At 34.8% G+C, this 21,111-nt stretch overlaps 1 protein-coding gene across 3 annotated transcripts in view; it reads right to left on the reverse strand.

Moving 5' to 3' along the window:
- Nucleotides 1-14,456: 14,456 nt before the first annotated feature.
- Nucleotides 14,457-21,111, reverse strand: part of LOC144347828 (alpha-N-acetylgalactosaminide alpha-2,6-sialyltransferase 5-like) — a 63,973-nt gene continuing 57,318 nt past the window's right edge. For all 3 annotated transcript variants that reach the window (XM_085491791.1, XM_085491788.1, XM_085491789.1), the window contains one exon: nt 14,457-14,706. In XM_085491791.1, the coding sequence (XP_085347917.1) occupies nt 14,469-14,706 (238 nt within the window). In that variant the 3' untranslated portion in view covers nt 14,457-14,468. The remainder of the gene's footprint in view (nt 14,707-21,111) is intronic.

The following is a 21,111-nucleotide window of genomic DNA, read 5'->3' on the forward strand; positions in this document are numbered from 1 at the left end:
TGGTAAAATACTGAAATATACACAACAGTTCCTACATGGTTTTTGTGCAATCTCTAGGAAAAGACTAAATAATTTGCATATGGGGAACTCTCAGTGCATTTGTCGTTGCAGCAACCTTGGGGTAGAAATATCCATACCTGGTGGTCAAGATTTTGTTGTAACAAAAAACAAATTTATCTAGATAAATTAGTGCAAGTAATTGGCAGTAACTACCCAACAATATACAAGAGTTTCCATTACTTTCAAACTAGGCATATCCACATTAAATTCTGGGAGAGAACTTAAATTAAATGTCAATATTGAGTTTCATATCAATTGTATATCTGACTTTTTCATCTTCACCAAACAAAATTGGGAGATATTATAAATTTTGTTTCGGATTCTTTGGGGGGGAATTTTACTTTTTTGGTATCCATAATAATAAAAAGACAGAGTTGTCAATTTTTGTCCCAATGTTTCCCATGTCTATAAATGATGACCTGTGATGTATTGTAGTTGAAACTGAAATCAGATTAGTACAAGATGGCTGTATATTTGTACTGGCTGATCTCTATTTGCAGATCCCCCCCCCCAGTGTTCTGTCAAAGATATATACATGTATATATTAAAACTCAATGTTATTTTATCTCTAACTATGTATATATGTGCTATGGCGTGTAATAAAATACTGTAGACATTGTACTGCATCACTGTGTTTACTTCATAGTGTTCTAAGTAAACACCACCAATACTTTGTCAGGTTTTATTAGCTTCCCTGTTGACAGTCGACACAGCGGAGCTGTTCATATTGTCTGTCATGTTGTCTGATTGTCTACTTTACAATTTCAACTTCTTTGAAACCGCAAGTCAGAATGTTTTCAAATTTGATATGCAAGTACCTTGGATGTTTTTTTCTCAGATTTGTTCTTTTCATAATATCTTTAATTCTCTAATTTTGGTGAATATTTTTGTCATTTTTGGTAAAAAGTGATATTTTCGACTTCTTGTTAAAAACCACAAGTCCAATTGCTTTGATATTACATATATATAGGTACTACATGTGGACCTCTCTCAGATTTGTTCATTTTGTAATGATATCTTCAATTCTCTAATTTTGGTGAATATTTCTGTCATTTTTGGTAAAAAGTGATATTTTTGACTTCTTGTGAAAAACCGCAAGTCCAATTGCTTTGATATTACATATATAGGTACTACATGTGGACCTTTCTCAGATTTGTTCATTTTGTGATGATATCTTTAATTCTCTAATTTTGAATATATGCTTTGGATGTGATCTTAATGTGACAGGTAGACTGTTCCATAATTTAGTTCCTAAATACGAGATTGAAAATTTGTCTATAGTTGTATTAGTTTTTAGAACAAGTCAGTCACACCAGTGCCTTTGTCTGGTATTGTGACAGTGCTGAATGTACTTAAAGTTGTATGTTTGCATAGAGTGTGGAAGATTACCATGGATAATATCATATACAAAATTACAAATTGAATATGTAAACAATTTAGGGACATCAAGTATTCTACGTTGTTTGAAAATAGGTGCAGAATGGACAGTAAAATAAGAGAAAGTTATCATTCTTGCAATATGTTTTTGTGCTGTTATAATGCTTTTCAAATTTGTAGGATACGTGTTCCCCCAGACTTCTAATCCACAAGTGATATGGGGTTCAATTAGTGTTTGGTATAACAACAGTAAAATATATTGGTTAACATGTCGTACCTTCAGTAGGATGCCTATCTTTTTTCGGATAAGATTAGTAATTTTTATTATGTTTTTCCCCATGTAAAAAAGTCGACATTTCAATCGTTCCTCATTTTTGACTTCTTGTTGAAAACAGCATTATTTGCATAATAAGCCAAAATATAACAACTACCATATCTTGGAGGTACGTAATGGAGGTAAGCAGCTATTGCTCAGGGCAGCTATTGCTCTGTGGGAAATCGTATTTTTGGACGTAATATTCTTTATAATACCAGCAGTCCAGCAATCAGACAAGACAAGTACTTTCAAGAGTAGAACACAAGTTGTTTATTCGTGAACATAACATAGAAGAGCCCTGAAACAATTACAATAAATGCTTAAATACCCTCGTGGGGATTCTGAATTCGAGCGGGAAAACTAGATACAAATATACAATACTGTGATTGGTCAATACAAATATTGTGGTGTTGCCTCTCACGTTCGCTCATAGCACAGTGTTCAAGGTCGTATCCCGTTTTGTTACATTCAAGCTTTAGGCGGTACAAACGATGTATATAACAGTATAATAATATAACACGATACACAATATCAGTAAAAATAGTAAACAATAATTCTATCCATATCTATTTCCGACATGCTCAGGGCAGCTATTGCTCAGGGCAGCTATTGCTCAGGGAAGCTATTGCTCAGGGCAGCTATTGCTCAGGGCAGCTATTGATCAGGGCAGCTATTGCTCAGGGCTAATTTGACTTGTGTATGGTGCAAGCAATTTGCAAACCATTCTACTTTAATCTTAGGATAAGGTGATTTGTTAGGCTGTTTATTTCATATAAACTTATTTTCATGTTATTTAAGGATTCAGATTAGATATAATTAGATATAATTATCTTATTTATAAGTTTTTCACAACATATTTATGAATATTAGAAAACACATTCACATTTCATTCGAAAGTGTCCTTGATATATACAGTGTGGTTGCTGTATTTCTTTCTGTAATTAATAATTAAGTAACATTGTCAGGGAAGGCTCCCCATATAAGCTGAACACCGTTGCACCATTCTAATCCACAATCAGGTCTTCTATTGTTGGCATGGGATGTCTCTCCCTTTCTATAGCTTGATTGGCAGCTCTCATGTCAACACATACTCTGATTCCTGTCTTTTTATGTACTATTACTATGGGAGATACCCACAGAGTGGCTCCATCTGCCTTCTCTCTTATGTCTAACTGTTCTAGCTTATTTATCTCTGCTTCAACTTGCTCACGTACATGGAATGGCACTCAACTGTTTTGACTGATGTATTGATATGCAAAGTTGCTTTTGTAACTGGCATCTTGCCAATACCTTCAAATCTGTCTGCATACTTCTCAATCAAACTATCACTGGTACATGTAGAAAGTGAATTTACTATGTGTAGTAGACCAAGTTGTGTTGCTGTATAATAACCCAGTAAATTTCCTGCTGATCCTTTTACAACATGGAACTTAGTGAATGTAGACTGTTGGGTTATAGGAGACTTTACATTCATCTTAACTTCACCAAGTATTGGAAGTGGTTTCTTGGATCCATATGCATACACATTATTTACACATTGTGTAATTTCTGCATTATTCAACAGCTTGCATGTTTTCTCGTCTAACACATTTGTCCCTGCACCAGAATCAATGATACATTTAACTGTTTGACCATCTATGTTAGTATCAGGCTGTTGATTGGTTGATGGAGGACACTGTGATGTGATATGCATAATCATCATCTGACGAAGAAAAATCTTTAGTTGTAGCAGAATGTCCTGTTTTATCACACTTTCTGCATCTCCTGCTGGACATTGACCTGTATGTGGACATTTACCTCCACACCTGAAACAAGACTTGTGTTTTCTGTCAGGCTGTCAGCCACTCGTTTTGATTTTAATACAGGTATACTGCTGGGATTTCTTATATTTATTTATTTTCCATTGGCTCTTTTTTACAGACTGGACTGAATTTACTTCTGTTTCTGTTCCAAACTGGTTTTCAATACCTCTGGCTTGATGTTCAGAAACTTCAAAATAACAACCAGAATCTAACAGTGCCTCTAATGTTAAATCATCTCTCAGAGCTTTACGACGTAACACACACATGATAATACTATCTGGGATTTTATCTCTTCATTGACATCATGAAAACCACAATTTCTTGCTAGTTGTTTCAAATGGGTAAAATACTGATCCAACGATTCATCAGTCTTCTGAGTAGACCTGATAGGTTTTATTCACCTTTGGCATCTACAGCAGCTTTGTATACATTGTCACTGCCCTCAACGTGTTTCAAAAACATCAGGACCTTATCTCCCGCAGAAAACAACGGTAGTACTCGTTTTCTTGCATTGTTTTTGATATCGTAGGCAACTATAAATGTCTCAAATTTCTTCAACCATTTCTCCCATTGAGGACCAATAGAAGTAGAGTCCCCATACACAGAAAAAGCTGGGAATACTGGTAATGCAGTAGCCATGTCCACAATGTGTCACTTTCCACTCCAGAATAGATTTTTATTATATACTGTACCTCCTTGGTGCTGTGCACTAAAGTATTGCTGCTCAGATTTCTACAACTTTCTGTCTTGAAGGTCAAATTTCTCCTTCAGATTACTTCAAAATTGCATCTGGATGATCCTGGGTGTACCATTAAACAGATTTATCACTCATCGCCAAAATGTAATGTTCTTAAAGAATAATTATGAGACAGTTTATCTGAGGGAAAGGACTGGTTTGTTCATTTAAGGTAGCAGAATAGTTTTTTGGGCACTTTTCACATTTTTTTTTGAAAATCACACGACTAGCTCCCTAAGGCATGCTACATACATTAGTGTTTTTATTTTATTGAAAAAAAAATATCTTGTACAAGTAAACTGATTTGTTTCTTGTGTGCAAACAAATGGCCAAGTTTTTGTTTATCCAGTGTACACCAAACTAGTGCATCTCATTAATATGCATGGTTTACAAACATAACTGAACTGAGGGTAAATAGTTTTAAGTTGGGCCACTTTCTTTATTTGCTATTTACAAACAACTGATAAGATATCTGTTTGTAGTTTACACACAGCTGATAAGACATGTGCACTGCTGCCTTTCTAGACAGGAAGTACAGCAAAGACAAAACAATCGCTTTTGAAACAACAAATTTTGAATAAACAAAAAAGTACATGAATGTACCACTTCAATGTAATTATATGTTAACAGAATAAAAACTAACAATAAATTTCTGTAATATTTTTTCTTGGCTTTGTCATTGAAAGGTGTCTGACCATAGGGTTAGTTTCTTAGCAAAAGAATGATCACTCTTGTCAAAAAAGATGTTGAAAGAGACGATGCTGGGTTCGTACAGAACGGATTTCCCCGTTGAAACCAGTGTCAGCCATGAAGTGAGCGAAGAAATTGTTACCGTGACACTGAGAGTCCGATGAATCAGACTTCGATATTGTGGGTGATACTCCTGTTCAAAACATTCGAGAGATGTCTGTATCTCGCAGGAAAATATTGTTACCTTCCGACGTAGAAGAAGAAAGTGAGAGTGAATGTCACGGCCGATCGTTTGAAAACGGCGAGATTCGACTCGTTGACATGTCACTGTTGAATGGCGCCCTAGAAAAAGATATTTGTCAATTTTGCAAAGTAGGCAATATCTCAATAGTGGAGCGCAGGCGTCACGGTCTAGGCAGTCAGTTTGAATTTCTTTGCACGCAAGGAGATTGATTGTATTCGATCAAAACTGAGCCAGCCTAGCTTCCCGTCATCCCGAAAAAAGGGAACAGTTTTCGAAATAAATAGAAAAGCTGCCATTGGAATGCGAGCGATTGGAAAGGGGCGGCGCGCTCTGGTGAAACTGTCAAGCTATTAGGGGTTACCTCGGGGGTTACCTCAACCAGTAACGGGTCCACCCTATCGCCAGTATGTACGAGCTGCCTCCAGGAGACTCCGAAACTCGTGGCATGCTTGAACTAATAAGTTTACAAACACAACGGCCCAAAAATAAATACACTGCATTTGCAAACACTTCAACTGCCAAGTGTAGTGTCTGTATTGTTTGTTACTCGCAAACAGAACCGCCCACTTTGCATAATCCAAGCTTTAATGAATGACGTCACCGTTCGTTATCAGCACAGACCGTCACAAAACTCCATAGCGTGAAAGAAAACGGCCAAAAAACAACGTTTTTCACAGATATAAATGTCGGTTCATGATTTTTCTCGAAAACAACTTTCAAAGCATTTCATTTACAATTAGCCCATGTAAATTTTGCTGCTAAAACGGGAGTTAACGTTGATTGAAGTTTGAAATCATAAAAGTGCCGATTTCTCGGTGTTCGGTTTTTGCCAATTACCGTTGACCTAATTTTAAATGGCGTTTCAGTGAATAGCGCTACGATGTCCCCGTTTAGCTTTTCTTACTCTTGGATATGTTGGCTTCATATCCGTATTTACATATTTGCAAAATTCTATTGCGTTTTTTCACAAACCTCGCGCAAACCACCGGTATACTCTAACTTTAACACCAAAAAACGTGCTTGAAATTTGTGATTTTCGGAAAGAAAAAAAAAACTTAATGCAAAAAATAGAAATACGGATTTAAACTTCATGACCTTTGCTTCAAAACAGTGTAAAGTTTTTGATCGCATGAATGACTGTAGAGATGACAATTAAAATTTAATTCACGTTAGTTAAATTATCAGCCCCGCTGATTTCCAGAATCACGTGACGCTAAAACAAACACAATGTTCACAAAATATTAATAATAAGAAAATACAAGTCAAGAGCTTTCCAAACATATATAGATTGTATGGTTTCTTGTAAAAATTATTCGGATTATAGGTGTTTACATTTTTCATGCAAAAAAACTATCCTGCTACCTTAAGGTAGAAGCCTACTCATAAATTTAAAAACCCAGAATTTATTCATTTTGCAATAAAATGTACTCCAAGGTAATATAAGGATATTGACCTAAAAAAAGTTGGGGGTCACCAGCCTTTTTGATGATGAAATTGATGGTTGTATTTTAGTGGAAAGTTGCCATTTTGACACTATATATTATAACACTTTTACCACATGTTCCTATGGCAGAGATATTATGCAATATCTCAAAATCTAGCCTGGTGACATAGGCTGAAAAAATCATATATTGTTAATGATGGAGTACCTTTTGTTGTTCTGAATTATTTAAAAAATCTGGGTTTTAAAAAGTGTCAAAAAATGCAATTTTTCTTTAACTTTCTTTGTGTTCTATGGAATTGTTCTAAAAATAGTAATTTTCAAGAAATATTAGGACACGTTTCTCAAAAAGCATCACTGTAACACACAAAATAATGCTATTTCATTATACCATGGGACATTCATTCATGACATTCAGCTTCATGATTGTACATAACAAACTAATGAACATTGTCATGCGATTTATGACCAATTTTGTCAAAAATTGTGAGTAGGCTTGACTGAACCTGGTTGTTAGGTGCTACTGAGCATGCCCGCATAATTAATTACAAGACAAGACTAGGTCAAAGATCCAGCAATATTTTACACATAGAAATTGAGAATCACAATTGCATAGAAATGAAGAATACAGCTATTTTGGCCATCAGGCCATCAATCGAATCATCAGTCTTCATGATTGATTTAACTGATATTTCCATTCATATGGATAGTTGTCAGAGACTGAATGTTGTCAAGTTCGAGAGTGTGTTTTTACGCACGACGACGTCATATTATCGATTACATCACAGTCCCTCAACACTGTGATTACATTAAAGACGCAATGAGAAGGAAGTGGCATTGTAAAATTTCAGAGAGTAGAGAACTTTTTATACAGGAGATGTTCCAGTACGGATTCAGGGTTGTTCGATTGGTATATCAAAATTCTTTATTTGAATAGGGCATGTTCTATACACATGTATTCACCAATTTAACTGATATTTCCATTCATATGGATAGTTGTCAGAGACTGAATGTTGCCAAGTTCGAGAGTGTATTTTTACGCACGACGTCATATTATCGATTACATCACAGTCCCTCACAACAGTGTGATTACATTAAAGACACAATGAGAAGGAAGTGGCATTGTAAAATTTCAGAGAGTAGAGAACTTTTTATACAGGAGATGTTCCAGTACGGATTCAGGGTTGTTCGATTGGTATATCAAAATTCTTTATTTGAATAGGGCATGTTCTATACACATGTATGCACCAAAATAACAATGTTGCCATGTTTCTAGGCATACAACGAACTTGAAACAAAAGAAATCGTTCGATTGAAACGATCTGTGACCTTTGAAATCAACTCTTATGGCCCTAGTGTTTCCGAGTGAAAATACCAGCGAAGATTCCCGGGGAACAAATATTAATGCTGTATTTCACTTTGATGTGGGAATAGGTGACAAAGGTCAAAACAAATATTTGGGGGAATCCGAAAATGTAACTTACTGCACATGAATTTCACGACGAAGTTTTAAACATTCTGGTTATCTCCGTGAGACAGTAGCCTTTGAAACAAAATTGAGGGACTTTAAAAACGTAATGTATTGCACGACAAAAACGGAATGTAATGCTAGTAATGCAATATCACGATGAATGTTTTGAATGTTCGCTCATTCTTCCATGTTTATTTAGAGATATGAATGATGTCGGGAGTAAAAAATAAAAATAAAAACTATTTTCGCCCATTCATCCATTTTTGGGGAGATATGTAATTGATTCAGCCCAGCGGTAGTGTAGTTTATGATTACGAGAGAAGTCAGCCAATCGCCAAGTCCGACTACCCCACTGGCCGACTTCTCTGATGTTCACTGACCGACTTCTCCCACTGGCCGCCTTCTCCGTTATTTTGTTGGCCGGCTTCTCCTGAACCAAAATGTTACCGGCAAGACTCAGAGTACGACAGCAACAGCTACTGAAACGTTATTGTAGGCAAATGAACACGTCAGGCAAAAAAGACTGTTTCGAGTCTTGGCGTAAAATGGAGGCACATACTATTTTGACGCTTGAGGGGAATGGAAATAAGTTGATTTAAGGTTGTCACAATAAGCGAGGGAGCAAATGATAAGTTCGAATTACTAAACAAAGTACAGGACGACGAAGCTTAGATATCCAAGAACCAACACATACAAACAAATTATCTCAAAAGTGAATATTCTTGGTGTATTTCACCTCTAACCGGACCGGAAGTGAAATTTTGTTAGTAATCTAAATATCCTAAACATATTTTAGAATAAGGTAGTAATAAAAATGCTGATATTTGATATGGACAGTGAATGGGACTTTATGCACTTAATGCTTCACTGCAGTTTATCTATGTTGGAATTGTTTCAGCATGATAATGGCAATTGGTTCTCCACACATTTTGTTTGAAAGTTTTGGTAATTATGGGCATAGTTAAAGTAATACAAAATAAAAACAATAACAAAATAGTAAAAATACACAGTATAAAATATACAGAATGAAATTAAATTCACGCTGTACAATATATCCGATTTTAATCAGATTGTCTCAACCTATGACACGGCAAGGAAAATGCCAGTAGAAATAAAATTCAATGTAATATTTATTTGTATATAATATCAAAATAGAGTTAAAATTAGCACACAACATTGTAACACTAACTAATTGTAGAAATGCTGAAAAAAGTCACGAGTCCCTGTTATAAACAAAACTGACAGAAGTCAGCTAATCTGAATAAAAACTTGAAATGAATTATGTAAATATGTGACATGTTTGATTGTGATCAGTCAAGGTAAGTCAGGAATGTGCCTAAAAAAAACACATTCATTTAATACCCACTATAATGGCCACCAATCAGCCATTTTGAATCGGAGCTGAAAAAAACAAAATGAGGTGCATCAAAGTCCCATAATGTCTAACATACGGTACTTCACTCACAGTGACTATGCCACTCCAGGAGATACATATTGACTAATAAGCAGACACAAGACTTTAATTATTTCAATAATGACACAAAATCTATTTGGCAGGAAAAATACTGGCTACAATTTAGGTGGGAACAATTTTGATAAAAATAAATTGTACATGTACTATATATATATATATATATTAGTCTAGATGTGGGAGTCGATTATTCCAAAACAAACGTGCCCAATACAAAGTATATGTAGAGCGAATAAATGCGGTAATAGAGGAATTAATACACAACTACATGAATATTGAAACTCGACAGCACTGTTTAGTAAGGTACAAGTACCTCACTCATCAGGAGCTTTATGTTTAATTCACTGCAGTTTTCATGGTAGAACATGAACATGAAGCTAACATCGGTTTATAACTAAAACCGGGCCCCGTACACGAAGTTTGCAAAAATATTCAGTCTTTAGAAGTCACTTTACTTTATTACTAGCACGTATTTTGCTGTTATAATTTTTATTTCTGACCATTTTGCGATTGTATTTTCTAGATTCCTTGATTGAACTCACCATTTACAGTTCATTCAAAGTTGCGTTGGGATTACGTTGATACAGTGTAACAATGTTGGCACCGATGATCTCTTGTCGTGCACGACTTAGCCCAAATCAAAAGCATGATCATATGAACACTGCTATATTACAAAAATGGTAGGAGGTAATTCATTTGGGGTGAAAGTATTTAAAAATCAGTTTTTTGGCTGTTGCCATGGCAGTAACAGGCCAGGATTTTTTTGGGGGTAAGTGACATAATAACCTGCCTGCCAAATATGAACAAAATCAGCCAAGCCAAACAAACCACGGAAAAGTTAAAAAGCCCAACTTTGAGGTCAAATTCTTGGTAATGAAAAAATATATAAAAAAAAAACAAGCAGCCTGTCGGCTGAGATAGCTCCGCTGTTAGCAATGCACATGGCAATTAAAGAACAGAAGATATCATTAGAAAATGAACAAATCTGAGAGAGGTCCACATGTAGTACCTATATGTATAATATATCAAAGCAATTGGACTTGCGGTTTTCAACAAGAAGTCGAAAATATCACTTTTTACCAAAAATTACAAAAATATTCATCAAAATTAGAGAATTAAAGATATCATTATGAAATGAACAAATCTGAGAGAGGTCCACATGTAGTACCTATATAGTAATATCAAAGCAATTGAACTTTTGGTTTTTAACAAGTCGAAAATATCACTTTTTACCAAAAATTACAAAAATATTCACCAAAATTAGAGAATTGAAGATACCATCACAAAATGAACAAATCTGAGAGAGGTCCACATGTAGTACCTATATATGTAATATCAAAGCAATCAGACTATTTGGTTTTTTACAAGAAGTCGAAAATATCACTTTTTACCAAAAATGACAAAAATATTCACCAAAATTATAGAATCGAAGATACCATCACGAAATGAACAAATCTGAGAAAGGTCTACATGTAGTATCTAAATATGTAATATCAAAGCAATTGAACTATTGGTTTTTAACAAGAAGTCGAAAATATCACTTTTTACCAAAAATTACAAAAATATTCACCAAAATTAGAGAATTGAAGACATCATCACAAAATGAACAAATCTGAGAGAGGTCCACATGTAGTACCTATATATGTAATATCAAAGCAATCGGACTTGTTGTTTTTAACAAGAAATCGAAAATATCACTTTTTACCAAAAATTACAAAAATATTCACTAAAATTAGAGAATTGAAGATATCATCACGAAATGAACAAATCTGAGAGAGGTCCACATGTAGTACCTATATATGTAATATCAAAGCAATTGGACTTGCGGTTTTCAACAAGAAGTCGAAAATATCACTTTTTACCAAAAATGACAAAAATATTCACCAAAATTAGAGAATTAAAGATATCATTACAAAATGAACAAATCTGAGAGAGGTCCACATGTAGTACCTATATATGTAATATCAAAGCAATTGCACTTGCGGTTTTTAACAAGAAGTCGAAAATATCACTTTTTACCAAAAATTACAAAAATATTCACCAAAACTAGAGAATTGAAGATATCAACATGAAATGAACAAACCTAAGAGAGGTCTACCCAAGGTACATATACACCAAGTATCAAAGCATTCAGGCTTGTAGTTTTCATGAAGAAGTCGAAAAAGTAAAACATTGACACAGACGACGACGACGACGGACAATCACTCATATGATAAGCTCCGCTCGACAAAGTTGACAGCGGAGCTAAAAAGTTGAAAATATCCCGAGACTGAACATAGGAATGTTTGCAAAGCTTAGGTTTAGTATCGGGGTAAGGTATGGTGCAATTATATTAATATAAACTGAACCATACCTTCCCCCTAAATAAATGACAGCCGCGTGGAAATAAATTGAAATTTTGTTGAAATAGGTGAGCGCGTTTAATTGGATAACAAAAATAATCGAAATCGACACACATACAGATAAATTCAGAGTGGATTTGCGTTAGCGTGATCCATGGCGTGATTGTCATAATTATAACATCATATTAAAACTTTATTTGGTGGAAACACATTGACCAAGCCCGGATTCTTATTTCATAATTTATTACGGAGATCAAGCTGCAAGCATGGAGGTAAAAATAGAACAGAGGTGTGAATTCGACATTCAACACCAATCACCAAACAATTCAGAAACTTTTAGCCTTCGAAAATGAAAACAATTAGCAGTGTGTAAGGGCTGTGTAATTTCCTGTTTGTCCGACGCTTCGTTTTCGTGTCACTGTCAAAATTATTGCTACCTTTTACTTAACAGGGACTAAATGGTCTCTATAAAACGATAATCAGGATCGCAAAAAAGTCGACTCATTTGAAACACTTGCCGGACGTCTCTCTCTTCTGAAATCCGCCTCGGTGATCATGGTTCGAAATCTATTTCTTTCAAAAGTGTTGCGCCAGGTTTATGTTGTCGGCGTTTCTCTTTAAAGCTAGTTGTTTTTTTCATGGACGAGGACAGATTTTCCAAAAAATGAATCTTAGGTTAAGTGGCTTTCATCCACTGATGTCGCACCTTCAGATCGATTAGAAACATGTGAATACTTACACTATGACTGTACGTTTCACTGCAACTGCCCACAACACAACATCTAAAAACTCTCTCTCTGTCTCTCTCAAAAAAAAAAGAAAATAGACAAAAAAAAAGAAAGAAAGAAAAAAAAAACGCCGACTGAAAAATGTATATCGTTTAAAAGTATACTGAATCACCAGTGTTATTACGGCTCAGGGGTATGACCTCCTATCACATTTTGGCATTTGGTGGCGCACTTTCGGCGAGAGTCAGAAATCCGAAAACAGTCGACCGTTTCAGGATAGGTGGGCGTGGCTACAACACGAGAAATATCAGAAATTTACTTGGATACGAGTAATCATTTTCAGCAAAAAAATCAATAACTGCCCATTTCAGTGGGATACAGATCTAAAATGGGAAACGTGAGGGTGGGCATTGCACAGGCACTTTAACCATTGAAATAGCTTCGCTGTATTTCTGGAGTTGATAATGATCTGAATAATAACACATTAGCTACACAATTTCCATGGTTATTAGTGCTCCAAAATTGTCCTTATCATATCACAACAATGAGTTGTTGCCATGGCAATTACAGTTGTTATCATCTTGTTACAAATCTACATACTAAGTATCAAAGCAATTGAGCTGGCAGTTTCAAGATAAAGTTGAATATAGCATTTTTTAATAAAAAATGACAAAATAATGTCCTGAAAATAGACAATTTGAAAATCATCAGATAAAAAAATCTGATAAAAAGTTTCAAAGTAATTGGCATGGTAGTTTTCAAGAAGATGTCAAAAATAGAATTGTTGACAGACAGCGACAACGGATATTCACCTATATGAACAGCTCTACTATGTCATCTTTGATGACGATGGAGCTAAAAATGTTACAAAACAAACTTTTTAAAGCTTATCTGAGACATTTTACCCAGGTCATTTCTTCAGTTCTCTATATCCTTGTAAATAAAATGAACAAGCAGCCTGTCGGCTGAGATAGCTCCGCTGTTAGCAATGCACATGGCAATTAAAGAACAGAAGATATCATTAGAAAATGAACAAATTTGAGAGAGATCCACATGTAGTACCTATATGTATAATATATCAAAGCAATTGGACTTGCGGTTTTCAACAAGAAGTCGAAAATATCACTTTTTACCAAAAATTACAAAAATATTCACCGAAATTAGAGAATTAAAGATATCATTACAAAATGAACAAATCTGAGAGAGGTCCACATGTAGTACCTATATATGTATTATCAAAGCAATTGGACTTGCGGTTTTCAACAAGAAGTCGAAAATATCACTTTTTACCAAAAATTACAAAAATATTCACCAAAATTAGAGAATTAAAGATATCATTACAAAATGAACAAATCTGAGAGAGGTCCACATGTAGTACCTATATATGTAATATCAAAGCAATTGCACTTGCGGTTTTTAACAAGAAGTCGAAAATATCACTTTTTACCAAAAATTACAAAAATATTCACCAAAATTAGAGAATTGAAGATATCATTACAAAATGAACAAATCTGAGAGAGGTCCACATGTAGTACCTATATATGTATTATCAAAGCAATTGGACTTGCGGTTTTCAACAAGAAGTCGAAAATATCACTTTTTACCAAAAATGACAAAAATATTCATCAAAATTAGAGAATTAGAGAATTAAAGATATCATTACAAAATGAAACATTGACACGGACGACGGAGACGGACGACGACGACGGACAATCACTCATATGATAAGCTCCGCTCGACAAAGTCGACAGCGGAGCTAAAAAAGTAGGTACAGTAAATTATCTGAAATATCAGAATTTTTTGGACATAAAATCATGAATAATTTGTTCCTGAGTGATATCAGGGTTGGTCCATTCTGGGTGATAGAAAGATATATTGTACAGTCCTGACCATCGGGCAAAAATAGCCTTCTCCAATGAAAACCTGTGTCTATTCTTCTTTGCTGCTTCCATAATGTTGTATAATGAACACTCCTTCGTACCTTTAGGATCACCATAATGGTATGGTATACTACTTTTAGGATACTTTCTGCAAAAAATGAACAATAATTAAAATTCTTGGAAAAACTATGCTTCCAACCTTTGCTAGTTTTCCTGCTGACAAGTATGTTTGTAATAAATAAAATACCTTCACAGGGTACATGCTAACAAATTCGATACATCGGACACGATAACAAATTATGAGATAACCTAGATAGGTGAATTCCACTTCCAGAGCTTGATCAAATTGTGGTGAATATAAAGTTTCCTCATAATCATGAAAATTAGCGACACATCACAATTTGTCTAGTCTGTAAATTATACATGTATACATGACAATGAATGAAATATGAGAAAACAAAATATAAATAATTACCTTGCTTTCAAAGAAGCAAAGGCATTAAAGCGACAATCTTTTTCTTTTAAAACATTTCTGTGTCATTAGTGCCAATTTATAACGATCATCGCCAAAAGCATAGCATATACGCTATATATTTTAAAACAAGTCTTTAGCAGATGTTAGTAACATCTTTTTTTTTGTTTTTATTATAGCATTGGTTGCACATATGTATCTGCAATATTCACTATGTATTACAGTTTATGCCGATTAGTGAGATCACATGACTGTATATTGTTGATTTGACATGCCTTCACTGTAACACTTGTTGTATGTGCCCATTCTTTACAGTGCCTGACATTTTACAGTTATGCATGTTAAAAATACTACTTGATTAAATGTGCAGTACAGATAACATAGGTTTTGTTTCTTTTTGCTACAGCATCACTCCAGCTTTGCATAAACAACAAGACATGACATGTCATAGCCCGCGCTCAGAAAAAAATTTAAAAACTTATATTGAACTTAGTTTGTGTCAGAGTGAATTAATTCATTATGAGCTGTATTAAAATTCTGTTCAGAATTGATGTGTTACAATTTTAGGGGGTGGGGTAAAAATTTATTCATTTGGCTTTTCTGAGACAATTTATAACTTGTTAAACATATAATGCGATGTGCACTTGTAAACAATTATTACCTGTCCCTGTACCAACTTTGAACAAAACTGGATGACACATATCTGAGAACAAGCTGTTAACAGCTAGAAAAAGCTTGTTTTTTTTTAGATTTTTGAGGGAAAAAATGGCCTCCAAGTCGTAAAACTTTATCCAATCAAACAGGTCATGAATGACACTGAAAGTTGCAACATATAATTTGTCCAGTTTTTGGCATGGATGTAAATTGGCAAACATGATTTCTATGGCATTCTCAGCAAGAACACCAGAGAGCAACAGGTAAAATGACATGCAAGTATGCAAATCAGATCTGCAAATATGTTGAAGAGTCAGTGTTGTGTCTGTTTGGATAAACTTCCTTGTACAACTGTATTCCCAATACAAGAACACTGTCAATCACAGAACTGTTCCAGCAAAAAACTTCTGATATTTTAGTCAGTAACAGGGCAAAGTTACTGTTTGTCATACAAGTACTAGCACCGAATGAGGAACTGAGAAACTGCAATGATCCTTGGTGTACATTACCTGTGTCAACAACTTTACTTCCCATGTACTTCATGTACAGATCTACATGTAGTTTGTGGCCCTGAATTAGTTTCAATATCTCTAAATAAGGACAAGAGTACTTCTCATATGACAATGATACAAATAAAGTGCAAGAATCCAGAAAAATATTATCAAGTTTTTATTATCATACATTAATATTAACAAATCGTGTGAAATTGAACTTTTATGTACAGAGAAACACATATTTATGCTTTGGTTGACAGCACTTCTCAAAAAAAAAAAAAAGACGACCTGCAAAACTTTATACAATTGTCAGACATGCAGCGAATAGTATGCTTTTGTAATATATGCAGTTTCAGTGGCTTTGCTTTCCGAGAAAAAAATTCTGGCTCTGCACCTGAAAAAAACAAAAAAACATTTAGTCAAAATTAAGCAGAGGCTGTAGTATATATGCTCCCATTAGCTGTTAAATTTAATTAAAAAAGATATTTGTGTACCATCTTTTCAGTACGAAAACATATTACTTAATATATTTATACCAGCCAGAAAGAAATTGCAAGTTTTCACTGAGCAATTAGGAATATACATGGACAACAATTGATGCATGTGTAGCAATATACTGTTTGAAAGGCTGCAAGATGTAATGAAGTAGCAAACCAATCACTACTCGAGTCTGACTGGCTGGGAAACTGCACAATACATACAAAAATGTATGCAGATGATATATGAGCAGCTCCACCAAATATAAAAATATTCTTTCCATAGTTATGACTCTAATGTGATCGTACAAGTTTATTGTGATTCTATATGTGTTTGTAATATTATTTAGCTTTATTTAGCATTCTGTTTAGTTGGTTAACTTTACTGTATCTTAATGTAGTTTATTTTATTTTTATACGACCATAGAACAACTCACTGTAGTTTGTTTTAATGTTGAATAAAAATTAAATCAGTCACTGTATAGTGGTGACGTATTGCGCGAAATTGTTGCAAGGACAATACTTTTCTCGATTTGCGTGTCGTCGTGCGTCGATAAAAAATGCATGGAATGGTCGGCAGTATCGATCAAGTTCGTCTAGTGTGACATTCGTGGCTGGCGACAAGATGCCGTATAATCGTTTAAATAGACGTCACGGAGGAGTGAAAGGCCATAATTTGGTGCTACAATAGACGTCATGAAATGTTGGAAAATTACAGTCAATCAAAAAAACTGTTCACATGACAACAAAAAATATTCACTATATTTATTATGCATTATTTTTTTGTTGGTAGCAAATGATCACGGTACAGTAGCTTACTTGTTTTCGAAGTGTTGTAATTGTTGATTAGTACTCAGTAGTGATTATATTAACATACAAAAAATAAATTCGTTGAATTGTTATGAAATGCAAGTAAAATTCAACTTAGTTTTATCGTAAGCAAATGTTTTCGGTTACATGTTAACGCTCGATGAGACGATATCCGCCATGTTATCCATGCCCACGACGCGTGTTTATTGACCAGATAGGTCAAGTCGCTAATCAAACAATCAAAATGCTGGATGGTGCCCATGTGCTCAAATTACCATAAAGCATTTAAATATGACAGTTCAGCGACCTCATGGTGAAAGCAACACGAAAGACCAGATTTACCGATGTTTTAGTGCGATCTTTTGGCTTCGTTTCTCATGGGGAAAAAGGCATGACTTTTTTAATCGGATTTAGAAAAATAAATAAACGTACCGTCCCAAATAAAAATGTGCTGGGTGGAATTTTTCTGTGGAAAAAATAAACGTACCGGTACGTTTATATTGGGACAGTTTAGCGTTGTGGGCAAGCTCTCCTGAGTAGCGACATATTTTTAACTTCGCCTATTGCGTGATCAGTGGATTACATAAATAAACCAACACTTTCAATGAGTACATGCCGACCCAACTAAACTTGTTTATGGCTGTTTATGAACAGTGAGGACTCATCTCATTGAACAATAGCTGTGGAAATCATAAACAAATGTAAATGTTGCGGAAATCAAGCATGGCGATAATGATTTTGAGCGAGGCAGAGTCTGGCAAGCATCTCAGAGCAGCATTGCACTGACACCACCACGACGTTTGAATCCCGGTGAGAGCACTGCAAACCTCTTAAGTCACGAGGTAAACTTTCAATTTACACAGTACATAATCAGTTCCTACAACCATAATAAAAAGGCAGTTTTTCTGGCGAAACTCTCGACAGGTTAGCAATAGTTTCTCACCATCACCAAACCCGAGACACAAACGATAATACAAAGTGCATAAATACCATAACAAGCACAGTTTCTTACCTTTGAAATTGACGAGACACAATTTTGTCCATAGAAGCGTTGCAAATAAAGATACAATTCCGGGATACAATATCCTCACAAAATTGACTGATTTCCACCGAGACGAGAACTGCGTAAGCGTCATCAAAACTTGGATTAAACTCGGGTAATTTCGGGAACAGTCGGATTTTGAAGGAAAAATGCTAAAAATCAAGGAAAAACACAGTGAAACTTTGAAGAATCGAAAAAATAACTTGATGTGCACCATAGCACCATCAATTTCTGTCTCTGTACCAACTCTGAACTGAATTGGATCACACATGTGTGAGAAAAAGCTGGTAACATGAAAATGTGCACACACATTGCACAGACACGACCCAAATTAATACCCCCCCCCCCCCCGGATCGCAGATCCGGCGGGGGCTAAAAAGTAGCTTTGCAGCACAAGGGCATCGCCTTCATTCCACATTCCTTCATATCAGCTTCAAATTATTTAATGATCTGCTTACAAAAACTGAGATTAATTGTGTATCATAGTAGTAGTAGGCATCCTACTGTCTCGGGAGATGATGGGTTTGCGCCCAGTGAGTTGCTCGCTCAGTCTTCATGGTCTTTCCAGGGCGCAGGTCTGGGCATGTGTGTATGGAAACCTAGTGCTGCCCAGTTAACAAGGTTTCCCTCTCCTTCGCATTGACCTACGAGCTGATTGAAATTGACTGGAGTGTTTCCAGTTTATTTCTGACTATGCAAGCCTGCATTGCATTGCTCATGTGGGATTTTCAGCAATATGACTTGAATGAATCAAAGAAAGCTTGGAAAGAATTCCCATATGCTGAAGGTATTAAAAGACATGAAGGAATACTGTATTTACTACATTAGAAGCACATCTTCATTACACATGAAAAGCATTGTATTTATTGAATGCAAAATAATTAAAATATGTTTTATTTTGACCATAGACTTGCCTGTGTCTTTTACATTTAAGCATATGTGCTTTTACTACTCTAAGAGCAAATTAAACAAGTCATTGAAAATTACACAGTCCCCGTTAAATTTTTGAAAGTTCTCTTTGTGCTCGTCACATTAAAGTGGAGGATTGTCGTGAGCATGTCCTTGAAACTTGAGTTCCAAGTGGCGTATACAACAGATTGTTTATTTACATCAAAACACGTGTTCCATGTAGTAGTAATATGGCCCAAAAAAATCAAAGAAAGCTTAGAAAGAACTCCTGTGTGCTGAGAGTATTGAAGACACAGTAAAAATTAATTCAAAATTACTTGTACTTGAGATATTGATGGAATAGCTGAAAACTAATTATGTAAATCAGGTAACTGATATGAACAGATTTAAGTGTAAAACTAATAAGGTCTGCACAATGTACCTAGTTTCATTGAAATGTGATTAGAACCCCAAAAATATTAATTATTATGCTAATTAGAGAGTTAATATGAACAGATTTTAACCCAAAATTAATCAGGCTTTCTATTGTCCTAGAGCATTTATGTACCAAGTTTTATTCAAATGTGATGATCAATACTTGAGATATCAGTATTAATTAATTATGTTAATTAAGTGATTAAGAAGCATACATATTTACCAAAAACTAATATGGTGTATAGTCCTAGGTTCATTGAAATGTGATGGGTACTCTTTAATAGTTTCATTGAAATTCAATGAGTGGTTTGTAGACATCAGTGCAACAGCCATAGAACAGCAAAAAATTAACTAATTATGCAAATTAGGTAATTAATAGGCACAATTATTTATTCCAAAATTAATCAGGTCTCTGCATAGTCCTAGAAAATGTCGCAAGTCTCATTGAAATGTGATGATTAGTACTTGAGATATCAGGTGAAAAGCTGAAAATTAACTAATTATGCTAATAAGGTGATTAATATGCACAAATATTTACCCAAAAACTAATTAGGTCTCTGCACAGTCCTCAAGTAACTATGTACCAAGTTTCATTGAAATGTGCTCATTACTACTCGAAATATCAAAAGCTGAAAATTAATTAATTATGCAAATTAGGTAATTAATATGTACTGATATTACCCTAAACACTACCAGGTCTGTGCAGTGTCATATGACATCTATGTACCAAGTTTTATTGAAATGTTATGATTAGTACTTGAGATATCAGTGGAAAAGCCGAAAATTGATTAATCATTATGTAAATTAGATAATTAATAATATTAACAGATTTTTACCCAAAACTAATCAAATCTGCGCATTAGTTCAGAGCATCCATGTGCCAAGTTTCATTGAAATCCAGTGAGTGGTTCTTCAAATATCAGTGGAACAGTCATGGAACAGCTTGAAATCAGTTAATTATCATTCAAATTAGATAATTAATATTCATAGATTTTTACCCAAAACTAATCAAATCTGCGCACTAGTTCAGAGCATCCATGTGCCAAGTTTCATCAAAATCCAATGAGTGGTTCTTCAGATATCAGTGGAACAGTCTTGGAAGAGCTAAAAATCAGCTAATTATCATGCAAATTAGTTAATTAATATTCATAGATTTTTACCAAAACCTAATCAACTCTGCGCATTATCCCAGAGCATCTCTGTACCAAGTTTCACAAAAATTTGATTAGTGGTTCTTGAGATAACGGTGGAACAAAAAAAGTGACATACATACATACATACA

This window comes from Saccoglossus kowalevskii, chromosome 17, assembly GCF_978046115.1.
Source record: "Saccoglossus kowalevskii chromosome 17, keSacKowa6.1, whole genome shotgun sequence".
Lineage (NCBI taxonomy): Eukaryota > Metazoa > Hemichordata > Enteropneusta > Harrimaniidae > Saccoglossus > Saccoglossus kowalevskii.